We start from the raw sequence: 27,455 nt of genomic DNA on the forward strand, positions 1-27,455 counted from the left end.
AGAGAGAGAGGATCAACATTACCACTCATGAAGATCAACAAAATGTTGAACCCATGAACCGAACAATAAGGAAAACAAAACTAAAATATAGAAAAATAAAAAGCTAAAGAAAAGAAACTACAAACATTTAGCAGCAGACAACAAAGCCAAGCTCAACCAGGATCCGTTGGATTAGAAGAAATCATCGATGAGTGAACGTTGTTCGGAGGGAATGTGAGGTCTCTAAGATGCAAACGTAGAATCACATATACATCAACCGGGATTTTATGGAACAGATTATTAAGAATGACCGAAATTTGACGAAAAGTAGCATCATTGCGAGCCATCCAAACAAACCACCAAGTAGTAAGCAACCACGTCTTCTAGATCAATCTCCATCGCTTGCATCATCTAATTTCAATAGGGCCCAAGAGCGGATCAAGCACAAAAGACACATCTTTGACAATTACATCTGGAGATCTCCACGTCCTATTAAATAGGGCCACAAAGATTGGTCATGGCCAAAATAAATGAGAAGTAGTTTCTTCAGCAGCTTGACAAAGCACACATCAGCTTGGAAACTGAAAGCCCAACTTCTTTAAATAACTATGAGTATGAACTCTGTCATGCAAAATTAACCAAGCCAATACCCGAGATCTTGGGAAAGGGCCCTTCCCCCATAACACACACTTAGGGAACCAATCTGCCCCCGGTAAGAACAACAATGTATACACTTTGTGAGTGTGGAACACACCATTTGGCGCAATCGCCCATTGCAACCACTGATCATAATTTCTCGCATCCCCAATTTGATCTTTGAAGAACGATAATGCTCTCAGCCACATGTTTCGCAAGTGCGAAATTGCCAACCCTTGGGTTCCATGACGAAAATGAGATAAATCAGCAGCACCATATTTAGCTTGAAGCAAACGAGCACATGAAGAACCTGATTGATGGGCCAACCAACATTGCTTGACCACAAGAGCAATACTCCTCTGTCTTGGAGCAAAAACCCCTAAGTCAGCCATACGCCTAGGTAACACCATTGTTCGCCAACCAACCAAATGGCACTTACTCTCAAGTTGACACCCATACCAAAGAAAATTCGCCATTAAACGACAAATCTGCTTCTCCACACCCACAAGCATCACGAACATTAACATGAAGAATTCAGGGATAGAGGAAAGAACATGTCTGATTAAGGTCAAACGGCCAACGATGGAGAGATAAGATGTCTGCCACGAAAAAGCTTGTTTTTTTACTTTTTGAATAGTTAGAGACCAAGCAACAGAAGAGAGGCGTTTCACTTATAACGGCAAGCCCAAATACATCATCGGCAACTCAGAGTTGCGCAATTAAAAATCTGTTGACCTGTTGCAAGCATAGAAGACTCAACATTGAACATAGTAAGAGAGCATTTGATATCATTTAGGGAAATCCTAGAAAGAGAAAGAAAGAACCGGAGAATAAGCTTGAATCTAAGCATTTTTTGCAGGTTTGCTCGCCCAAAAATAATCATATCATTAGCATAAATAAGAATATGGTCTGAGAAGTCCAGAACATCTAGAGGATCTATTAGGCACTTCTCCGTAGCACGCTTAAGCAACACCACGAGACCCTCAGCAATGGCATTAAACAATAGTGGCGATAGAGGGCAGTCTTGCCTTAATCCACACCCCAACTTGATTTGTCCACCTCTAATGTCGTTAATCTTAATCATGGCCTGAGCATTAGAGACCAATTCTCTCACCCACCCAGAAAAACGATGACCAATGTCAAATTTAGATAACATTTGAAATAAGAAGGGCCAATGCACAGAATCAAAGGCTTTATGAAAATCTAATTTAAGAGAAAAATAAGGCTGACCACTAAGAGAGTTCTTTATTTCGATACTCTTTCATAACCAAGGACCTTCATTTTTGCTCACCACAGTATACATACCATGCACTTCCAACAGAAAAACATCTTTTTGGATAGAATTGGGGGGCATTTAGAGAGTCTTTGTACCACAAACATTGAATTATTGGTGTGTGGGTGGTGATTTTAATGCCTTGATAAGAGTGGAAGATTTTAATAAATTTGTCAGTTATACAAAGAATATGTGGCAATTCTCCTCCTTCATGAATGATGGTAACGGTCCAATAAGCGCAGCCCCCCCCCCCCCTCCCCCTTTGCGCTCCATTATACGTAGGCTATCACAAATCCTATCTTGATTTCGGATCACCCTCAAATTTGATTATCATGGGCAGAGCCGAGGCAACCAAGAAGGGTGTGATTTCGTATGAAACTATGGTGGTTGACGACCCCGGATTTCATGGAAAAAATTAATGAATAGTGGAACTCGGCACCTAACTCGGCAAGATGGGCTGCACAACACATGATGGCTAAGCTTGCTTTTGTGCGTGCAAGATTAATAAGGTGGAGCAAGAAAATGCATGCAACTAAATTTCACAAGTTGAAAGATTGGGAAGATTAGTTGAAATCTATACAAGCAAAAGAGGAATATGTGGTTGACCCACTTGAGGCATTGGAGTTGAAGAGGGCACGAGACATCTTGGCAAAGAAGTTAAGCATATGGAGAATTCATGAAAATATTAGATGGAATTAAAGGACAAAGGCACATTGGCTGCAGGCAGAAGAGGCTAATACCAAATATTTTCATATGTGTGCGTGGTGGAGGATTAATAATATCTTGTCCTTGAAGATTGATGGCCAGCATTGGAGAGGTTTGGATATACTCACAAAAACATCCGAATACTTCAAAACTCACTTCTCCTACAAGGTTTCAGCAAATTATGATATTGACAAATATGGGTTTTGCCCACTCTGATATTGCTGGTAGGGCTGATTTGGAAGCTATTTTCAGCATGGAAGAGATAAAAAAAATAGTTTGGTCCCTCCCTAATGACAAAACTCCAGGAGTAGACGACTTTCTTATTAAAAATTTTAAAGAAAATTGAGATTGTGTGAAAAAGGACTTGTTTCTTTTGTTGAAAGATTAATTTCCATGTCAATGCTAAGGTCCCCAGTATTATGGGAAGGTCAGCGCTCATACTTATCTCAAAAGAATCCATTGCAAAAGACATTGAAAGTTTTAGGCATATTTCATTGATAGGTACTTGCTTCAAAATCATCTCTAAGACTTTGGCCTGCAGACTAAATGTTCATATAAGCTGGCTTGTCTTCTTTTTTTAAACTGCATTCATACCTTGTGGGTCATTACATGAGTTGTATCAATCCACTCTATAAAAAAATCAGGTATGCCCTCATTTGTTTTGAAAATTGATCTTAAAAAGGTATTTGACTCTCTTGATTGGAAATTTTTATTAAATTATTTAAAGTGCATGGAGTTTGGTGAAAAGTGGATCACTTGGGTAGATGGCCTTGCTACTTCAATTTCGGTTTTCATTAATGGTGAACCTTTCAAACCCAAGAGGAGATTGAGGCAGGGCGATCCTCTCTCACCACAACTATTCAGTCATGCTATGGTTAGACTATCGGTGATGATTAACTCAATTGAGAAGACAGACACTTTTTAGGGGTGCAAGGTCTCAAATTCTATCAATATCACCCACTTACTATTTGCTGATGATTTATTAGTTTTTGATGAGGCTATTGAAGCTAATATATGGGTGTTATTGGGGATTTTGATTTGTTTTGGGAAGTTCTCGGGGTTGAAAATGAATAGAGGAAAGATCAAAGTCCTTGTTATTAGGGATGGCAGTGGACCGGGGAAAAGCGGGGCCCCGCCCCGCCTCGCCCCGTTTGGACCGGGGATGGAGGCGGGGATGAAGGTTAAAATTCATCCCCGTGCGGGGATGGACTGGCACGTTCCCCCACCCCGCCCCGCCCCGCCCCATCTCCGTCCCGGCCCCGCCCCATCCCCTTTATATTTTCTCTTATTGTTTACTAACCTTAACTCCCTAAGTTCCTAAATCCTAACCCTGGAGTCGGGCCGTCGCCTCTTTCCCTTCCGGCTTCCCCATCTGCATTATCGTTGGAGTCGGGCCGTCGCCGACCACCGTTTGCCGACACCGACCACCGTTTGCCGACACCATCTCTCCCTCCTTCCATCTTTGTCGCTGCCTCCCCAAGCCTCTCTCTCTCTCTCTCTCACGAGTGCGACGGAGGAGAGTTTTTCACAGCACCTCACCGTCTTCAATGCCTTGATCTCGGTTTGCTGTCATATTGCAGTCCCTCTTTCTTGCTGGAGGACTTGGATTTTTTGTCATATTGTTGTTATTCCATCTCTGGTATTCTCTCCCTCTCTCTCTCTGATGGTTTAATGGGTTCTCAAATTGGAGTATCATTTGGGATGTTCTGATGCTAACAGTAGTCATATTTGAAACCCAAATTTGGTCTTTTATGGTTTCCATTGAAGATGATTGATCCGTTTTCATTATTGATTTTCTGTTATGAATATAAATTTTATCGGTTTGATTTTTTTTCCATAAACTTGAATTGTAAGTGGATAATGCTTTGTGTTTGTCATCATTTTTGCGTATATATCAACAGTGTCTCTATTTTTCTATCAAATTTAGAGGAATGTGACTGTTTGGTTGCCCATTATGAGGATTTTCTATGATTCTACTATCATTAATCGCATGAAGTGGGTATTCTTGTGAATGGTGATGACTATATGATTTTAATAGGAAACTTAGAAGTACCGGAGCTATCAGAATTTTATGCTGAATATTTCATAAGTCTTCATTAAGTTTCTATTGTTAAGTTGTTTTAGCTTTGTTTGCCCTTAGCACTACCATGTTTGCTATTCTTCACTCTTGCCAGCAACCATCATTCGACCATCACCACAGGCTCTGGCCCCCACAATTTTATTTTGTTTGGGAACTCACGAGAATCCCAATTTCATCGTTTTCTCATGAATTCTCCAAATCAAGGACAGAAGTATACCTTCACCATTATAATTTAATTTACCATCTAAAGGTGGCAATTGTATTGTTTGAAGCTTCAGGTGTCATTAATTTTATCTTTTCTTAAAATCTGTAGGCATACTTTGTTTTGGAGAATTGGTTTTCTTATAGGGGGCGGGGACGGGGACGGGCGGGGCGGGGGCGGGGATTAGAATGTTGAGACGGGGCGGGGGCGGGGATTAGAATGTTGAGACGGGGCGGGGGTGGAGGTCCAAAGTCTCCCCCGTCACGGGGGTGGACTGGGGATGAAGGTTACATTTTAGAGACGGGGCGGGGGTGGAGACCTTGTCCCCCGCCCCGCCCCAGTCCACTGCCATCCCTACTTGTTATTAATGATGATGACCTTATTTCCAAACAAGGACTAGCTTGCCATATCTTTGAGTGTGCAGCCAGCTCCTTACCTTTTACTTAGCAGGGCCTTCCACTCCACCTGAGGGTCTTTAGGGAATCCTTACTAGGGTGGGGTCGAAGACCGGATAAGAGCGAGAACTCAATCTTGTGCATCCCGGGCAGTGTTGCGTAGGATGGGTTGTATCACTTTGGTGAAACACAATATTTCTACCATAATTCTTCATTTCATGCAGATTTTTAACATACCAAGGAAGGTTGGGAAGAGGTTAATCAAGATCTTCACAAAGTTCAATTGGAATGAAAACTTAGAAGGTAACTCGAAGGCTTTGGTGTGTTGGAATGAGATCTCCTCTTTTTCTTTTTCCTTTTCCTTCTCTTATAAATGGATGGGTAAACAAGATGCTTGTTAAATTTTTAGAGTTTCCATCTTCAACTTGGAGTGTCATAAAAGGGTATTTTTTTGCCATAAAAAGGTATTTATTTGCTTTAATATTTTCATATATATATATATATGTGTGTGTGTGTGTGTGTGTGTGTGTGTGTGTGTGTGTGTGTGTGTGTGTGTGCTTTTGCAAAAATTATCTAATTTTAAATATGTACCCATTTCATGTCCTCATCAATTTAATTTTATTTTAATAAAAAATTTAACGTAAACCTCATTTATCTATAGCTTGGACGTATGAACGGGCCACTATACCATGGTAGCTAGTATTGAGTAAAGTCACCTGAGAGGTTCATCTATTGCTTGGTTTTGATGGGTCAACTGATCGATCAGGGACTCAGTTTGGTTTCCGATGACTTCAGAGTACTTGGTTAGAACTCATTGGCAAGCTTGTGCTTTCTTTTTGTAAGGAATGATTCATAGTGTGTGTTAGCCATTGTTCTATTACCAATCTTGAGATGTCGACTGGCATTTTGTGTTCTCTTTTTTTATTTTGTGCATTTTGTGTTACCAAGGATCAAAGATGTATGGGGACAATGTATATATACTCAAGAATACCGTTGGATGTGAAGACTCAGTCTTTTGCCTAATTCTACACAGTGGTGATTTTTTCAAGACATGAAGAATGTCACGAGCCTATTTCCTTCAATAGGCCAGTGCGACGCGATGATCCTTCCTTACTGCCGCAAGTCTACTTGCCAGCTCGCTTGCCAATCGTGAAAGCTTGTAATCAGGGTGCAAGAAAGCAAGAGAGAATAGAGGGAGAAGAATTGCAATCACAACGAGTGTGAACAAAAGAAAGCTCAATGCAATTAATTCATTTACAATTTTGCCCACGAGCTATTACAGTTCAAGTATATGGGCTACCTCTTCGGAGTATTGATTCACCTGAACCGGGCAACTTACATCAGACTCAACAAAAGCAAAACAGACTCTAAGCGCAAGTTTACAATGTAAGTCGCAAGGGAACATGCTCCCTCCTTTAAATCATGTGTCGTCCTCTACACCATATGTTTCATGGTAAGCTCTGACTTCAATCGAGTAGCGGCTGTTCATTCAGAATGCGGGCTCCCACGTTGGTTTCGTTGTTTCCTCCCGCTGCACTAGGTATTTATTCGCTTCGCTTAAGTAGTTGACCTTGTGACGAAAGATCTTACTGAGGTGCTTCTCGACCCGTTGTGTTGTTGGGGTTCTCTGCATGATGGAAGTGCATTGTGGCACACTACATTTCGGATCTCCATCGTCTGGATGGAATTGCTAGAGGTTGCACACGTGAAACATCAGGTGCACCTTGAAGTCTGGGGGCAACTCCGGCTTGCACGCCAGCTTGCCCACCTTCTTTATGATGGTGAAGGGTCCTTCATACTTTCTGAGCAATCTGTGGTGTCGCTCGCAAAAGATGCATGTGCGACTAGGATATAACTTCATTAACACTTGGTCCCCAACTTAGAACCCAGCGAGCCAACGATGCTTGTCTGCCCACTCCTTCATTCTTTTTGCTGCCTTGTGTAAGAATGCCTTCACCAACTCATTCTGCTTGTGTCAGTCGCAAATAAACTGATAGACGAAGGATGACCTTCCCTTTTCTTATGCGGCAAGAGTGTGTGGGGTCAATGGTTGTTGTCCTATGGCTATCTCAAACGAGTTATGGCCTGAAGACTCGCTCTTTGCAGATTATAACAGAATTGTGCCACGTCAAGGAGCTTTACCCAATTTTTATAATTTGCACTAACAAAGTGCCTAAGGTACTGCTCAAGTATCACGTTGATAAGCTTCATTTGTTCATCTGTCTGTGGATTGAAGCTTGTTGAAAATAGCAAATTAGAGCCAAGTAGCCAAAATACTTCACGCCAGAACTTGCTCGTGAAGCGAGCTTCACAATCACTCGCAATGCTCTTTGGTATGCCCTAGTGTTTCACCACATGCTTTACAAACAACTCCACAAGGCACTCCTTAAAGCTGGGATGAAGGTGACATACTTTGATAAACGATCCACCATAACCAAAATAAACTGAGGCCCTCTATCTTTGGCAGACTAACAATAAAGTCCATGGAGATGCTATCCCAAGGATGTTCTGGAATTGGTAGAGGCTCAAAGAGACCGGCAACCTTCTAGTTTGTCCCCTTATCTTACTGACAGATGAGGTATGTCCACACATACTCCTAAACATCATCCCTCATCTACAGCCAATAGTAACCGCGTTCAAGGAGTGCTAAGTTCCACTCCTGACTAGGATGGTCGGCCCATTGTGTATCATGACACTCCTTAAGTAGTTCTTGGCGGAGGCTTCCCCATCGAGGCACGAAGACGCATCCCTCTTTTGTCATAAGGAGGTCGTTTGGTAACCAAAATCGCTGAGTCTTTTCTGCATGCGCTAGAGAAACAAGGTGTTGTGTTGTTGAATCCTGCTGCGTCCCTTCGCGGATGCGGCTCAACAATCTGCCCTCTAAATACACTTCACGCAGTTGCCAATTTAACCTTGCGGCTCAAGGCATCCGCTACAACATTGATTTTTCCAAGCTTGTACTCCAAGGCAAAGTCAAACTCAGCCAAAAACATCTGCCTCTGAGCTTGTTTAGGCATTAACTTCTTTTGTGTCTGAAAATAGCTCATGGCCACATTGTCCGTCTTGATGATGAACTCAGCACCTAAGAGGTAGTGTTATCAGGTCCTAAGGCAATACACGATGGCGGTCATCTCACGTTCATGCATTGTGTAACATCTCTCTACATCCTTCAGCTTACGACTCTCATATGCAATCAGATGACCCTCCTGCATAATAACTCCGTCAATGGCAAAGTCTGAGGCGTCTATGTGAACCTCAAAGGGTTTTGAGTGATCAGGCAGTCGCAACACTGGCTCTCTCACTAAGGCTTTCTTCAAGCCATTGAAGACATCTTGACACACTCCTGTCCAGAGTCATACCCGATTCTTCTTTAACAAATCTGTGAGGAGCGCAACAATGAGGGAATAGCCTTTGATGAAACATCGATAGTAGTTTGTCAAACCAAGGAATGACCTTAACTCTGACACTTTGCTTGGCGGAACCCATTCCTGGATGGCCCTTATCTTCTACTCATCCATATGCAGCACACTACGCCCCACAATGTGGCCAAGGAAGCTGATCTCCGTCAGCCCAAAGAGATACTTCTCTCGTTTGACACAGAGGTCATTCTCCTTCAGCACGTGAAACATTGTTCGCAAGTTTCTGACATGTTCCTTCATGTTGTTGTTGTAGATCACGATATCATTCAGGTAGACTACCACGAACTTGTCTAAGTAAAGGTAGAAGATCTGGTTTATTAAATTCATGAACGTGGCTGAAGCATTTGTCAACCCGAATGACATTACTAAGAATTTGTAAGCACCATAGCGGGTGACGCAAGTTATTTTTGGCTCATCACCTTCAGCAATCCTTACCTGCCAGTAACCCAATCGCAGATCTAGCTTAGAAAAGATATGGGTACTGCCTAGCTGATCGAATAAGTCCGCTATCAGTGGCAATTGGTATTTGTTCTTTACCATGACATTGTTCAAAGCACGGTAATCCACACATAACCGTTTGGAGCTGTTATGTTCCATCTGAAATAGGACCAGAGTACCAAATAGGGCTTTTGATAGACGAACGATGTTTGTGTCCAATATCTCATCTAGTTGCCTACGCAACTCCTTTAGCTCAGCTAGCCCCATGCGGTATGGAACCATTGCGGGAAGCTTCACTCCCGGGGTTAACTCAATCTTGTGGTCGACCTCACGTCTTGGTGAAAGACGTTTTGGCAATTTTGGAGGCATCACCCCTCGAAACTCTTTCAATAGTGAGGCTAGGGTCGACAACATTGTTGCTTCTACCTTTCCTCCTTTTGTGCACACAACAACTAAGAATGTCTGGTTCTCATGCTTGATACCCTTCTTCAACTGCATCATCGATTACACTGAAGACTTGCCTTTTTGCGTAAGGCACTGCACTATGTGGGACAGGTTTAGCCCCATAATCATCAACATGTTAAACTTTGGTAGCATCATAACATTCTGGTTCCGCAGAAACTCCATACCCAAAATCATCTTAAAATCGTTTAGGGACATCACGGAGAAATTGGCTTTGCCGACCCAACTCCCCACTTGGATAGCCACATCTCTTGCTTCACCAAGGATGAGCCTAGCCTCAGAGTTCATTGTTTTGATGGTCCTCTGCTTTGGCCCATGCTTCAAGCCCAACCGCTCTATCTTTTTTTGCGAGACAAAGTTATTTGTGGCCCCGGAATCTACCATAGTTGAAGTAGACTTTTCATTCATAATGACTTCGAGATACATCAGTCCTTTGCTAACTTGCATGTTCTCAACTGTGCAGCTTCTAGCAGCGTTCATCGACCGCATGGCTTCCATCCGCGGTTGCATAGTCTTAATGTCATTGCATTCTGTCTGTGCAACATTGGCATATATGTCGTCCTTCATGAGGTGCTTTGGGAATTGTCTGGTGATATGCCTATCTCCATAGAACCAGCATGTCACAACCGCACTTTTGTTGTTGTTATACTTTGTGTAGTTTTGTTTCTTGTTAGATTGATGGCGTGTTGATGCCTCACCTTTTTTATCGCGTGTTGTGGTCAGGCTTCTTTCCGACTTTAGTTGATGGGGTGAAAGGCTTGCGTTGAGTGTTAACTAAGCGCTCGGTCGCCACATATGCATCTTCCAAAATATGAGGGTTGCTCCTTTCTACTTGAGATTGTGCCCATGGCTGAAGTCCGACAATGAACCAATTGAGTTTGTCGTCTTCTGACATGTTAGGCACCTCCAGCATAAGCTCCTGGAACGTTCTGACATAGTCTTGCAATGAACCAGTATGTTTAAGCTCGTCAACCATCTGATACGCCTGTCTCTGCGCATTCATCAGCATGAAGTAGTTGCGCAACTCCATTTTAAAGTCGTCAAAGGTGTCAATCACATATTAACCCATCTCCATGTCACTGCGCTTCCGCCTCCACCAAGTGATAGCATCTCCATCGAGTAGAGCTGCTGCAACCTTAATCCTAAGATCTTCAACGATCACATTCTGAATATCCAAGTAGTATTCTACTTTAAACAAGAAATTCTCAATGGCCTTGCTATCACGAGAACCATTGAATTTTGTGGGTCTTGGCACATCAATCCTTGATGGCCTTTCACCATTTCTGTTATTCACGGTCACCGTCTGTTGTAATATGTGATTCCTTAACTGAAGCTCCCCTACTTCAGTCTGCAAGTCGGTCACTATTGTCGTTAACGAAGTGACTTGTTCCACCAACAAGATCATCTGCTCTTGCAGGCTCACCACCATATCATTCAGTCCACCGAATGATTCAACTGCGCGTGAAATCGCTTTTTGTGGAAAATCGTATCTTCCACCAACCTGTTGACAGTTGTAACCATCTCCTCTTGGCCCCGAGGTAAACTCATCTCCTCAGCTTTGGCAATTGCCTTTCCTTTGGTGTTGCGCAAGTTTTGATAAGGCGCCATGATGTCTTGCTCACAAATCACAACATGTCGACGTGTCTTTCGACACCGACTCTAGAGTCCCTTTCCCAGCATGAGAACGGACTCTGGTACCACTCGTCACGGGCCTATTTCCTTCAATAGGCCAGCATGGTGCGACAGTTTTTCCTTACTATCGCAAGTCTACTTGTCAGCTCGCTTGCTAGTCGTGGAATCTTGTAATCAGAGTGCAAGAGAGCAAGAGAGAATAGAGAGAAAAGAATTGCAATCACAAGAAGCAATCACAACGAGGGTGAACAAAAGAAAGTTCAACGCATTTAATTCATTCACAATTTTACCCACAGGCTATTGCAGTTTAAGTATACAGGCTGCCCCTTCGGGGTATTGATTCATCTGAACCAGGCAGCTTACATCAAACTCAACAAAAGCAAAACAGACTCTAAGCGCAATTTTACAATGTAAGTCACAAGAGAACAAAGAACGCCCATTATGGAATCGGTCAGGGTGCTTTGAGATATGCGTGTATCTTAGGGGTTGTTTGAAACCCTAAAAGCTCATCCAAGGATCTCAACTGGCATGGAGTTTCTGATCGTGTATCTGGATTCTCCTCATGTTTTGCATTGGAGCAGAATCCGATTGCTAATCAAATATTGTCTGGATTTGTTTGAATGTCTGAACTATTGACATTGAAAGTAGGGATGTCAATAAATCAAATTTTATTGACTGAATTCAATTCTATTTAGCTGCATTTGGTAAGCCAAAACTGTATCAGATTATAATCGATTGATTTTTTTGCTATCGAAACCTACACATATCTGAATTTGACAGATATCTGAATTCGTTTACCTGTAAAAAGTGGATCTAGTATGAACATTTTACCATCAGAATTTGATTTAGACTTGGAATTTGTTTAGCCAACATCAGATTAGTCTAATATGGTATTGGTTACATCTTATCCTTATCCAAAACCGTCTATACATACCTAATTGAGAGAGAGAGAGAGAGTCATATGGTATTGGTTACATCCGATCCTTATCCAAAAACCGTCTATGCATACCTGATTGAGAGATGGAGAGAGAGTCAATAAAAAAAGTCTCATTGCTTTCTTTGTAAAGTTGATTAAGAAAGAGAGTTACAAACCAGGCACGACCTCATGTGACATGCTGCGGGCGCATGGTGAATGAAAAGACCTTTTTGAATGGGTTACCATTGTGCCATGCACGTGCATAGTGCTTCACAGGAGACACGTGCATCGCACTATCAAAGGATCTGCGTATATAGCATCCGCATGCATGTAAAAGCGTGCATTCAGCCAGTCATGTTGGATAACAATCCCAAAGATGTGATGATCTGCGCGCTCCTGCCAACAACCTTTTTGGCTACCTCCAAACGTACCAACCATGTCACCGTCTTGCCCGTGACCATGCCATGTGTCCCATCATCATTAGTCTTCTTCACGGCATTCTCCTTCCAAACTCGCATTTCTCGTGGAAAGCCAGCATATCTCTCTCTCTCTCTCTCTCTCTCTCTCTCTCTATATATATATATATATATATATATATATATATATATATATATATATATATATATATATATATATATATCACGGTTGATTATACCAGAAACGTAGTTAGAATCATGCATTATAATAATGTATATGTCTTTTTTATTCAATCCTAGTATATGTGTTCAGCATGATCGTTTTACTGGAAAATCAACATTTTTATTATGTTTTTCTGATGAAAATACATGTTTTTTTTAGTTAAAAAATAGATGTATTTATAACTGGAGCAGATTACAAAACACGCAAGGTATGCAAAATACAGGAAATTGTTGTGTAGCGATTTTTTGTGTTTTCTATTTTACATAGAAAATCACTATATAAAGTAGCCATTTTTTATGTTTTGTATGGCTCGAGTACTTTATAAAGTATTCTAACCCGATTACCTAACCACACCTCATTTACATTTACATCTGTTGATTATTTTTATTATTGAAAAAACCTGGACACAGATCGGATTCTGATTATCCATAAGTCAGTTTATACTAAAAATAATATGTAGATTACATTCATGAAATCATTTTGACTAAAAAAATAAAAAAGCAAAAATAATAAAGTTTGCTATGTATATAAAAACAATTATAGCAAACTTTAACCGGCGGCAGCATAGTGACAAATATCACGAGATTTATGAAAATTATGCCATAATATCATGAGAAATTGCTTGAATGTTTAAAACGGTAATTTCTCACGAGAATTTCAAAATATCATGAGATTTATGAAAAAACATAAATACTGCAATTTAAATGCAATATTTACGTTTTAAACGGCTATTTATCTTGAAAAAATTGTGTTTTTATTTTTAAATAATTTGTATTAATATTTTGTTATAAAAATGTTTTTTAATATTTATTTATTATTATTATCAAAATTTTGCCGAAAAATGCGAGATTTTATAAAAAAAAAAATTACCAATATATATATATTGTCAAAATCCATAAACTAGACAAGGAAGAAAATAATATGTCAGTGATGTTGGCCGATTTGGCAGAAAGGAAAATATTAATATTTAAAAGGGCAGCTCTCGAAGAAGTTGATGGGAAAGGAAGAGAGTCACACAAATAGTGACACAACTCTGCCAGATTCCTCTGACTGTGTATCTTATCTTTTTGTTTGCAAGGCAAGGTCACAGCAGGATTTTCCTTGCATTTCACTGTTCTTCATCCTCCCAAAGCTCTCCCTTTACAGCCACTATTACACCAATCAACATCTCCTATTCTTCTTCTTCTTCTCCTTCTTTATTTGGTGACTGGGAGATGTATTGCAGATTGATCTTGCTCATATTATTGCTAGTTATGAGTGTTCATTCATTATCTGAAGGGCAGTGGAGTGAGTCTGGTGAGATAGTGACACGGGATGCCTACTTGAGATGGATTAAAAAGATGGGCTCTCTGAAACACTCTGTTTTCAAGGCAGCAAAGAACAAGGTGAAGCCATCCAAGACCATCGCAGTTGACAAAGACAACACCAAAGGGTGCTTTGTCTCTGTGCAGAAAGCCATTGATTCTCTTCCTAATGTTACCCTTCATAGGGTCATCATCAACATCCATGAAGGAGTGTACAAGTAAGCAAATTTACGGTTGTTTACTTTTCTTTGGTATTTCCTTCTTTTTTTATATATATAATGGGAAGAAACTACTGTTTTGGCTGTGACATCGGATTATGAGCCAAGAGGTGCCATGTTGACTGTGGCCTTGTTTCTGTGTTTGTGGTATAAAACTCTCGCAGTACACCCTCTACCCTTCAGGAATGGTTTTTCATTGTCTTCAACCTTGTAGCAAGGGACATACATTTCCAGTATGAAACTCGCGACATCCCTCAAATTGAACGGCTTAAGCCGACCCACATAGCCACGTGTTCTTGGCAGCCGTCTTTCTTCTTGAAATTCAAATTTTTATGAAATAAAATTGCAGGGAGAAGGTGGTGATTCCTGCCACCAAGGCATACATGACTCTAGTGGGAGCTGGAGCAGATAAGACCATCATTGAGTGGGGAGATAGCGCAGACCATATTGGAAAAGATGGGAAGCTATTAGGAACGTTCTCTTCTGCAACTGTTGCTATTAACTCTCCCTACTTTGTTGCCAAGAACATCACATTCAAGGTATGTTATGCATTTGGTGTTTTTGCACTGCTACTGCTGCTTCTACTATTATGTGTTGCATGTCCATACGATTAAATTGGATCGTATCTCATAAGGGTTAATTTTGTGTACTCTTCCTTGGGCTTGAGCCTAACTGACCAGGTCTAGGCCTGGGCTTGGGCATGGTGGGCAAAAAAAATTTCAATGATCAGAACCAGCCTAGACAAGACTTGACTACTACTTACCACTGTGTGGTTTTCTTCTGGAGAATCCTACCACCGTGTGGTTTTCAATGCTGTCGCTGCAATTGTTTGCAGTGATGCAGGTAGCCTGGTAGCTGTGGCAACAATGCTGGTACACCAAGTACTAGTAATGGGTCGGATCTCGGGTTCAAATCCCATGGGATCATTCACTAGCTTTCCAGCTACAAAAATAAGCCTTATTGATAGTGAATATTATGTCAATTTGTGGTTATGCCTTTAATAGTGCTGGTGGTGGTGATCGTGCGGCTAGTATTAATCCACAGAGAACATGCTTTGCCGTGAAGTCAAAGCTAGGTGAAAGGAGACACCGGGTTTTACAACAATCAACTCAGTGAACGAGGTGGCTTTCCTTTGTGACATCCCATAAACTTGATAGGATGCTCACGAGGCACCCTACAGATGGGCCGTGCCATCATAGATTCTCTCTCTCTCTCTCTCTCTCATCCAATATTCGGTTGGATGTATTTTGGTAATGTTGAATGATAAATGTTCTTCTCTCTCTCTCTCTCTCTCTCTATATATATATATATATATATATATATATATATATATATATATATATATATATATATATATATATATATATATGTGTGTGCAAATAATACATATCATGACAAAAATGGAATATTTTAAAATAAACCATATTTTGAGAACGTTGCACTTGTTGGGTATAATGTCATGGTATAAGGTTACGAAATTTTCAAAATATGGGGGTGATATCTGTGAGTATGAATGGCATTAGTTCTGGAGCATCAAGTTGTAATTAATGACCAAGAAAGTTTATGTAGAAATTCTAGTTATGTTTTTGCAGAACACAGCGCCGCTGCCACCATCAGGTGCATCCGGGAAGCAGGGCGTGGCGCTAAGGATCTCCGGTGACACGGCGGCATTCATCGGTTGCAAATTCCATGGAGCTCAAGATACCCTGTATGACCATGTGGGGAGGCACTACTTCAAGAAGTGCTACATTGAGGGCTCTGTTGATTTCATATTTGGCAATGGCTTGTCTCTCTACGAGGACTGTCATCTTCATGCCATCTCTGATGCCTACGGAGCACTCACTGCACAGAAGAGGGGCAGCATCCTTGAGGAGACTGGGTTTTCTTTCGTAAGGTGCAAGGTCACTGGGTCTGGAGCACTGTTCCTAGGGAGAGCATGGGGAACCTTCTCTAGGGTGGTGTTTGCCTACACTTTCATGGACAACATCATCACGCCAAGAGGATGGTACAACTGGGGCGATCCAAGTAGGCAAATGTAAGCCCCCGTCTCTCTCTCTCTCTTTTATATATATATATATATATATATATATATATATATATAGTGATTGGTAGCCGCTCAATCTACTCAACCCTAGCTCAAGCACGTTGACCGTCCATAGTGCTCACGGATGGTGGGCGCCCAAAAACAAGAAAAAATCACTAAAAAAGAGCAAAAACGGCCAAAAATAGCTCTTTAGCGGCACTTTCAAAGCTGCCTGGGACCTTAAGCGGTGCTTCGAAACGCTGCTAAAAGCACAAAATAGAATGTCAAGCATGTCCCCGCCCGGCTTTTAGCAGCATTTAGAAGCACTAAAGGGTAAAAAGCGCAAAAAAATGTGTTTTTTGCTCTCTTTTTTTCCTCGTTTTTGTGCATCGGACTGGGCGAATGAGTGCAGGTTAAGCACCTATGGATTGAACAGCTACCGATTTCTCTCTTTCTGTATATATATATACATAGTGTGCGAACTGTGTAACAACGAGTTTGCAAATTTTTAAAAAAATAGGACATGTAGGCACAGTTTTTTTAATTATTTAACTGATTGAAATATTCTGTGATATGTTGAAATATTCTTGTTATTAAAAACTACTAAAAGTTGCAAAAATAATACCCCATACATGTCATAATGTGTGACGACGAGTCCCCTATACACGAGTTAAACAGACTTTGTTTTTTATTTCTTTTGTTAATGTGTATATTGATTACATATTATAAATTATTATTCAATTTATATTTTTATATTCAGTTTTTCATATTTAGTTTAATTATGAGGAATATTAACATGCACTTAGCTTGCATCTGGTGGACCAGCTTTATGGACGGGGTGACATGAAAATGTGCAAATTTTTTCTACATGCCTTTTCATATTGCTTAATGGCTTGTTACTCGTGAAGCACAGTAGGCAAGTTTTCCAATAAGATAGCAAATTTGCAGATAATTTTTTATACTCAGCTGAGGAAACGACAAGTACCTTAAGGACGCGTTCGTTAGCGCGTTCCGCTCGTCGGCTGGGACGAAAATCACAAAAAATAACAATTTTTTTATCAAATGCCGGATGCCACGTTCATAAAATAGTGTTATTTTCGTTTCACTCCCGGTTACGGAAATAACAGGACGGAGAACAAATTTAAAAAAACAATAATTGACAGGCGCGCTCGATGATGCGTGTCTCCCTCCTGTGCAGCGAAACGGAGTTGGAGGAGGAGCAGGTCCAGGTGCCGGAGATAGATGGTGTTGCCGAGGTGGGAGCCGGTGATGGCAGCCACGGCCGTCAAATTGTCAATGGTGGGCCGGTGACTCCCTTCCCCCAACCCACCTCGTCCGGTGCTCGCCAAATGCGATCGGCGATCCTCGGTTTCTCCTCTATGACATCCCACTCCCACCCATTCGTCCCCTAGCTATAATAAATATCGATCAGGGAGGGGGCGGCGGTTGGATGATGATGAGAAAAAAACTCAAAACTAAAGGATTTATGCGGAACTAAACATGTGGGATTTTCGATTGGTCTCTGATTTATAGAATGTTTTGAAAAAGAGAGATTTTAGGGGCAACTCTTTTTATGATTGATTAGTCTCAAAGATGATCTGGGAAGAAGGAAATGAAGGGGTTTTAGAGTGGAGGAGTTTCTTCATGGGTGGATAATCCGAGAGATCTGGGAAAGGCGAGCTTTTTTTGCATGACATTCAAGTTTTGACTGTTGTTTATATGACCGTGCATATCTAGAATCATAGAGAGAGAGAGGTCGAGGCATGTCTATAGACGCAATGGAATCCTTGCAAAGTCTGACTGTGAGGAACCTCGACTCTCTCCATTTTGCAGAAATTGAGTGTGATTTATCAATAGAGATGGTAGTGGACTAGGAGAAAACGGGCCCCCGCCCTGCCTGGCCCCATTTGGATCAGGGACGGAGGACATGAAACGGAAATGAAGGCGGGGATGAAGGTTAAAATCAAAACTCGTGCAGGGATGGAGGCGTCGATTGACTTATACTTTCTCCCACCCCGTCCCTCATCCTTTTTTAGGAAAATAACTAAAATACCTTTAGCGATGGCAGTGGACTAGGAAGATCATTTGGATCGGGGATGGAGGGCATGAAATGGGGATGGAGGTGGGGATAGAGGCTAAAATCAAAACTCGTGTGGGGATGAAGGCGGAGATGAAGGAGACCTTGTCCCTCGCCAGTAACGCCCCAAATTTTTATTCTAAAAATTATGATTTTTTTTAACAAATGGTTTTAGAAAACACACCAAAAATATAAAACGAGATAAAAGATCCATCATACAATTCACATCAAAAATTATAATTTAACATCCATATTTAATAAAAGTTTATTATAAAATTTTAATAATTAATATCAAAGTCTTATTCCAAGTTCATGAAATAAATGTGAATGTTCACGATCCAAAACATTAGCATAAAGAAAAAAGATTTGGCTTGATTTTTGCAGCAACTTCCTGCCATTGCATTGGTCTTCGATTCGCTACCTTAAAAACAAGTTCATAATAGGGTGAGACTTAACAAGTCCTAAGTAAAAAAATGTTAGTCAATACAAATAAATTAAAAAAAAGTATACAAAAGTATATTCCAACACACATACAGATAACAATCAATACTTTAAAAATACACACAATGTAATACTTTACATGATTTACAATCATTCACACTTGTATATTTCTTTTAATTCAAAAGCAACTATATATTCATGAAAAAATAAGTATCCATAAGCAATTAATAATGCATGCACTTATTATTGTAGAACGATAAACCATTTATGCATGAGTGATATTATTATCTTTAATTAGATCTTTTTTTTTAAATGATGCATTGCATGATTTAGCAAGATGCACAATCATCTTAGGTTCTCACTTCTTAGCCATGTGGATACGGTCACAGGCTTTAAACCTTGATCAGGGCCATGTCGCAAGCAGTATATTCAATCAATTGTGACTTTGTCCTAACTGAACACCTTTCACCAGTCTCGGCTAAGGGACAACCAAAGCAAGAGAGGCTTACAACACCATTAACTCGATGCATCAAACTTTCACTCATGAGTTTATTATTTTTCACGTATCAATATAGTGTGAAGGGTTTTCTTATTTTTGTGACTGGAGAGGAGCAACATTTCGTGCTAAAAAACATTATCTACAAAGCTTTGCATACCACTTATCCTCTTCTTGTAAGCATCGTACTTTAGTGCCATATGGTTAATCTTTTTACTTTATTAGTTTTATGCAATACACACTTATGAATCCCATTTAAGACTTTGGCCTTTTTCGAGATATGAATGCACATTCTTAAAAATGCCAACTTAATCAATCATGTATCATTGCACATTATTTTAATTTTTTGCTTAAGCAATCATTTATCAATAGGCAATGATCATAAACAATTAGATGCATTCAAACATTCATATTTCATGCATGCTTTATTCACTTCAATACCAATCTGTATTGCAAATCATTCATGTCACAAGTACCATAATTATGTTGTATCTCTAATTGGACACTCAATATGTGCATACAGTCAATATAGGATTACATATACAGTAACATTCAAATCACATAAAATCATGTTCGAATACTTGAAAAAATATCGCATGCATTACTAATTGGGTCTTTAGCCACTTTGGGATTTGTCGGACCCCTAATATGTTTGATAGTTACGACTATCACAGAGCTATGTTTGATAAACTGTAGAAAATTTTGTGAGTATTTTGATGTTTTTGACTGACACTGTTTTGTTCACAGTTTAGGGACGAATTCCAAATTTTAGATTATGTAAAATTTTGTTAGCTTTTCAACGCAGCAAATTGTTCATAAAAATTTCTCCGAACGATAGAGATACGAACGATTAATTTGATGAATGTCAAGTTGAAAATACAAAATAATGGGAAAAAAAGCATTCGGGTAAACACAAATAGGTCACCTGAATTAAGTTTTTTATAATTTTTCAATAACAGCACTACGTACATGATTTGAAAGATTTCAAATCATAACATTATACATTCTTCCACAGACAAATTCTATTTTCACATCCATTAGATTGGGAAATCGATCTATCTTCCCCAAAACTATTTTCTCTAAAAAGTTTTTGGTATATTTCCTAATTTCATGCATATATCAAAAAAAAATATTTAGCAACATGGCATAAATTTTAATTTTTCTACAATGACAACATACAACATGAATAAAAGAATTAAATCATGCACACTAACTAAATTTTTCACAAAAAACCGATTATATGACTCCCTATTACATTTAAAACCAATTTTGTTTATGAGAAAAGCCATTATACACTGTTAACATAAAATTTTAGGTTTTTAAATCAAACAAAATATTTTCTAGGGACTGACCCCTTCACTAAGAAATCTGATCAGTCCTTTCTTAATTAACATATTTTTGGGATTCATAAAGGGTTTTTATTCGAGAACCCTTCAGGTTTTGAATTTGGGGTAATTGGTTATGCCTTATTTGCTCGTATTGGATTACAATGCAACGACTTATAATTTTTTTTAATAATACTCGAGACCAGAGTCTTTTTACACATGTATATGAGTGGGTACACCTCTAATTCAAAGTGTATAATTACATATGTGTGTCACACTCCAATTTTAATTAAAGTCTATAAAACCAATTTTATATAAACTGATTTTTTAGAGGGTTTTCAATCCGAAAACCGTCTCTACTCTAAATATGACAAATCCGATGTTGAATCCTCACATGGGAGGTTCAGTAAAAGATATATTTATTTAGAATCAGAATAAACTTATGCATACGAGTTTTGATCTACGTGTAGATAATAGAACCCCCTACCTCTTTTGAGAAAAATGACCTCGTTTTATCGAAAACTAGTTTCTTTACTCGAATCGCCTCATTCTCTTTGTGTGGTGGCTGCAGCTCGATGCTCATACCCTCTCTAATGTGTGGTGCAGTCATTTTTGTTGTGTGAAAGAGGAAAAATCAGGAAAAAGAGAAGAGAAAAAAGAAAGAAGAGATAGAAGAAATGGAGAGAAAAAAAGAAGAAACTCTAAAATGCCAAAATAAGGGGGCGTGAGTCCCTCCTTCCTTTTTATAAACTCTAAGCTAGATCAAAGTATTGGGATTAATCTCAGCGCTTGATCTAGGTTTTCCTATTTCTTTCCTTTTCTCTTTTCTTAATTTTTTTAAATATGTATTTTATTTATTTTATATATGCTTTAATTTCTATGTATTTTTTTCAACTTAGTTAGCCTAAATTAGGCATCAATATGATGCACTATTATGTACATCATATGATATTAAGTCATACATGGGGTCCACATGGCTTGACATCATAGTCTCTTTTTTTTTTCCTTTTCTTTTTTTCTTCGTTCTTTTCTTATTTCATTTTTTTCTTCTTTGCTATCCCGCCTATCCTAAAACCATCTAGCACGGGACGATTCCCTCTTGGAAGGGAACTTCCATGTTTTTTGGTAACTTTTGACTTAGCCTTTAAAAAATTGATTTTTTGAAACTTTTAAGAAACCCTGAAATTTAAAGTTTTAAATTAGTTTTCTCAACTTAACCTTGAAGTGCCATATGAGATGGGCCCCATAATGCAGGACCCACTTATAGACCTCTACTCTTTTATAAAATTTGATTAACTCATATTTTTCATTCCATAATTCTTTTATAAATTAATTAATTTTATTTGGTATTTTGGATTTCAAAATTTTTAAAACCATATTTAAATTTTAAATGCAATGACTCTACGTGCAACCCAAATTATTTCAAATTCATATGAAATTTTTTTAAATAATAATTTATCATAATTATCTAAATCCTTTTCTCAAAAATGCCATTTTTTCTAAAATGAATTTCAAGTATGATTTTCACTTTGGTCGGCAGGACACTTAGTCGTTTTAAATTTTTTTCTAAAATATAACCTATTTATTTCACAACTCTTATTATCATTATACAATTATTATTTATAAGAATATTCATGAAAAAAAATCATGAAAAATCACAGGTATTACATCCAACCCTCCTAAAATATATTTTGTCCTCAAAATTTGACTAAGGTTACGTACTGAATAGGCTTGGATATTTCACTTTCATCTTCGCTTTTGACTCCCATGTACATTCTTCGATTTTATGGTGTTCTTATCGTACCTTTACTAAGGGAATAGTCTTGTTTCACAACACTTGCTCTCATTGGTCCAAAATGTTTATCGAATGCTTCTCGATCGTAAAATCCTTTTGTACTTCTACCTCATCGTACTGGATAATATGTGTCGGGTCCGGCACATATTTTCTCAACATCGATATATGAAATGCATTGTGGATATTCGAGAACAGAAGCGAAAGTGCCAATCTGTATGTTGCGTCTTCAATCTTCTCGAGGATGAAAAAAGATCCTATATACCTCAAACTTAGCTTACCCCTTTTGTCAAACTGAAACACACTCTTCGTTGGCAAAACCTTAACAAATACGTGATCTCTGACATCAAAAGTGACTTTACGATACTTTGAATCTGCGTAGCTTTTCTAACGACTCTAACCAGTCAAAAGTCTATAAAGTATCAACTGCACTTAGTCAGTGTAGTGTTGCAGGACTATTGGTGACTTGATAGCTCTATCACCAACCTCGCTCCAACATACAGGAGACTTACAAGGTCGCCCATATAGAGTCTTGTATGGAGTCATACCGATGCTTGAATGATAACTATTATTATAGGCAAACTCTACTAGCTTTAAATGTTTATTCCAATCACCCTTTCATTTCAATGCACAAGCATGCAACATGTCCTCTAGTGTCTTGATTGTTCTTTTCGACTGTCCGTCTGTCTGCGAGTAAAAAGTTGTGCTAAACTTAAGATTTGAATTTAGAGTTTTCTAAAGTTGTTTGCAAAACTTGAACGTAAATCTCGGACCTTTATCTGAAATGATTGAACCTTCATGTAACCTTACGATCTCATCTGCATACAAGTTTGTTAGACTCTCTAGAGTTTGATTCGTCCCCGTCGGTAAAAAGTATACTGACTTGGTAAGGTGATCCACTATGACTCATATAGTATCATACTGGTGTCGTGTCATGAGCAGACCTACCACAAAATCTATGGTATGTTTGATTCAATCTAATATCTTTATCTGACGTTAAAATCCATAATAAACATGTTAAAACTCATATGGTTGAGTGGATTGGGTCATATGATCCAAAATGAAGTAATTTGATCCATTATCTATGACTGTCAAGTTGTTCGCATATTGTTATCAAATAATAGACAGTTGAAACACAAAATCCGAGTACGATTCAAACAAACGTTGGACTTGGTATAGTTGTTACGAATTGAACAAAACCAGTATTATATTATGTCTTTTTTGTTCATTTTGTCCGATCCTGAATAAGCCATCAAACATACCCTAAGTGGACATTGGATCAGCTGACATTTCAAATCACCGCTAGTTGTTTTTTTCATCCACCATCAACTGATTTCCTATTAGTGACCGTTGATTACCACTATGGACGGTGAGGATGTCAAAACATCAATCAGTAGTGATTTGGCATATCACCTAGTCGTTCTCCCAAAGTCATTGTGCCGTCTAATCATCAAACTCAGGAACGCAAACGGTTTCCATTTGCCTCAAATGTTGGTCTAACAAAGTCGCATCTCATCAGATCTTTTATGATGGAGATCCAGTGATCGGTTCTAATACTTTCCAAAGTATTGGGGCCACACAAAATACAGAAAATTCATGCCTACCTTCTGTGATTTTCCGTGTAATAATTTTATGCGTTCAGCAATTTTTTGTGTAAATTTTGTTAAGAGACCAAATTATCACACACGCAATGATTTTATGTGTTTTGTGTGATCCAGAACTTTGTAAAGTACTCGGTCTGATCATCTTACCACTCCTAAAATCCAGACACAGTAGGAGACCCCTTGTCAGATCTGAATCCAATTACCACCATGTCCTTGTTGGACCAAAATTTGCATGTAAATTGTTCTAATCGGGTTCATATCTTTATCAATATTGATTTTTTTATATAACTTGGTTATTTGTCTGTTCGTGTGGAAAAAGCTACCAAATTTGTCTAGGTGGTGTATCTGGTATATGGTTTTGTCAACCTAAACCCAATCATTGACGTTCCCGATGTTCACATTTGATAGCACGCTCACCTTGTGGTAAGTCATTTTTCTTAACTTTAAAACTAAATGATATGGTGATGGTGTTTGGAAGGACAAACCACCTCATTGCTTTCCCTTTGCATCTCAGATGTAATTGATTCATGATGTAAGCGGTCTGGGTCTACCTAACCTCAGCTTGTCAATAAAAAAAAAAGTATATGCTTATAAATGAATTAATCATGATACAGTCTGTTCTGAAATTACTTTCAAATCAAAAGTTTCAGTTTTTTTTCCATCACTTCGATATTTTTATACGTAAATTCATTCATATCTCCTACCTTATCAAAGTTTTCACATAGAAAACTTTTAATTAAGCTGAACTGACAGATTTTTTAGAAATGTGTGCTCATTATCATGTAAAAGCCTTTACACGGGAATGAAACAAACGAAGCTTAAAGGCCAGTTTGTTACACAGGAAGGGTGGAGAGGGAATACCCTTTCCTATGAAAGTGCCAGCGGCTCCAAAAACAACCATATGCCACCCTTTCCCATAGGAAAGTGCTTCCCCACCCCTCACATTGGGGAGGCAGTCTCACGGGAAAGATGCAGGCCCTAAAAGAAAAATCAGGTTCACTTTGCTGCCACCTTTCTCGGGGATTATTCACGTTTCACAGGAAGGTAAACAAACCGGCCCTAAAAGAGTTTCCAACATTCATTTCACAGTGTTAGCGTCGTAGTGACTGTAAAGAGAACCATCCCACTCCGAGTAAGATCTTGATCCACTTGGAGAGACTGAAGTTACTAGATCCATATTTATATACTCTTACTTCCAGTTCATTTAAGAGAATACTTCACATTATATTCAGGGTCGTTGCAGTTTCCTGACAGCCGTCCATCTTGGCATTTATCGAGATGGTTGTGGTGTTCATCTCGAGAAATTCCAAGATGGATGGTCAGCAGTACTGGAGCTGCATGCACAGCCGCATAAAAAATGAAGAGAACTCTCTTGTAGTGTAATTCAGAAAAAAAAGTGACTATTTGCTTACACCTTTAAGTTGTCTATGAAAATGGATTGCACCGTATTGTCTTTTCCCCATCAAAGTCGTCAATGACAGCGTAAGGATAATCATTGTTTCTTTTAAGTCCAGTTCATTGCCAGTCCCTTGGAACTTGACGTGCCTAGAAGATTCACTCATTGTCAGATGTTTTTGGGTAGGGTAATGATAACCCTATGCCATGATAGAATATTTAGATGTGATATAAATTTCTTGTTTTTGAAGTTATATATGATGAGTTAGTATGGTCAAATTCAAACCAATCTTCTATAATTGTTTGTTGGGCTAACAAAGGCATGCATGCTGTGGTTGTACAGGACAGTGTTTTATGGGCAATACAAATGCTATGGGCGTGGAGCAAACTTTTCAGGAAGAGTTTCTTGGTCCAAAGAACTTACTTCTGAGGAGGCCAAACCTTTTATTTCTCGTAACTTCATCGATGGCTCTGAATGGCTCAACTACTGACTAGTTAAACTAACGTGTGTTGCAATTAATTTGGCATTGCCATTGATTTTGTGAAAACACATAATTACAATAAGTAGACATTTTTTTTTCATTTATCTTTTTTGGATCCGTATAACACAACCAGTTATATATATATATATATATATATATATATATATATATATATATATATATATATATATATATATATATATATATATATAGTGCTAGGGGTGCAACTACCAGCGCAATCTACTGGCTGTCCATGGATAGCCAGCACAAAAATCTCAAAAAAAATGCTGAAATCATTTTTTTTTTGGCTTTAGCACCGCTAAAGATTCTAGTTCCCCTAAAACCTTTAGCGGCGCTCAAAAGCGTAGTTAAAATACTTAGAGGACAGGGATGCCCTTTTTTTAAAAACATTTCAGTGGTGCTCTAAAAGCAGTCCTAAAGCAAAAAAAACACAGAAGAAATCGCTTTTAGCGAGTTTTTACTTGTTCGCTGGCCTACCATCAAGGTCACGATGGATGGCCATTATAATTGCACTGGTAGCTGCGCACCTAAGGATTGTGCATCTCTCTCTCTCTCTCTCTCTCTCTCTATATATATATATATATATATATATATATATATATATATATATATATATATATATATATATATATATATATATATATATATATATAATTTGAATGTCCTGTTCGAGGATGTTCGAGGAGAGGTGCCATGTTGACCCTAGCCCTGTTTCAGTATCTTGTAAAATTTCGTGAGTACTTAGGACAGCCTTTATGTCTCTAGATGGATTCATTATCGTGCGCACGAACCACAAAAATCTGTGTGCGAAGATAAGGGGAGCAATATTTTTGTGGTTAAGCTAAAACTTATGTCCGTTTGGCAATTACAAAGAGACAGTTTCCACCATATCAAGATTGACTTCAGGAATTTATGGTGGATCATTTTTTAATCCTCAAGAAATTTTGCTTTGTTAAGAGGCCAATTTTTTTGCTTTACTATAAAAATAGTCCTATTTTTATGTTAATTTTTTACTTCACGAATTTTGGTTAACTTTAAAATTTATCCATGTATGTAGGTGTCACGGGTCTATTTCCTTCAATGGGCCAGCGCAGCGCGACGGTCCTTTCTCACCGTCGCAAGCCTACTAGTTGACTCGCTTGCCGATCGCGAAAGCTTGTAATCAGAGTGCAAGAAAGCAAGAGAGAATAGAGGGAGAGAAATTGCAATCACAAGAAGCAATCACAACGAAGATGAACAAAAGAAAGCTCAATGCATTTACTTCATTCACAATTTTGCCCACAGGCTATTACAGTTCAAGTATACGGGCTGCCCCTTCGAAGTATTGATTCACCTGAACCGGACAGCTTACATCAGACTCAACAAAAGCAAAACAGACTCTAAGCGCAACTGTACAATGTAAGTCGCAAGGGAACATGCTCCCCTTTTCAAATCATGTGCCGTCCTCAACATCATCTGTTTCGTGATAAGCTCTGACTTCAGCCGGGTAGCGGCTGTTCAT

The 27,455-nt window shown here is 38.9% G+C and overlaps 1 protein-coding gene across 1 annotated transcript; it reads left to right on the forward strand.

Annotated features, from left to right (window-relative positions):
- Positions 1-14,029: 14,029 nt before the first annotated feature.
- LOC149835865 (putative pectinesterase 53) lies at positions 14,030-25,942 on the forward strand. Its single transcript, XM_090009666.1, has 4 exons — positions 14,030-14,298; positions 14,648-14,837; positions 15,891-16,333; positions 25,795-25,942. The coding sequence occupies exons 1-4, from the start codon at positions 14,030-14,032 to the stop codon at positions 25,940-25,942; spliced, it is 1,050 nt and encodes a 349-aa protein (XP_089865792.1).
- The last annotated feature ends 1,513 nt before the right edge of the window (positions 25,943-27,455 follow it).

Source organism: Nuphar pumila, chromosome 6 (genome assembly GCF_984573655.1).
Source record: "Nuphar pumila chromosome 6, dmNupPumi1.hap1.1, whole genome shotgun sequence".
Lineage (NCBI taxonomy): Eukaryota > Viridiplantae > Streptophyta > Magnoliopsida > Nymphaeales > Nymphaeaceae > Nuphar > Nuphar pumila.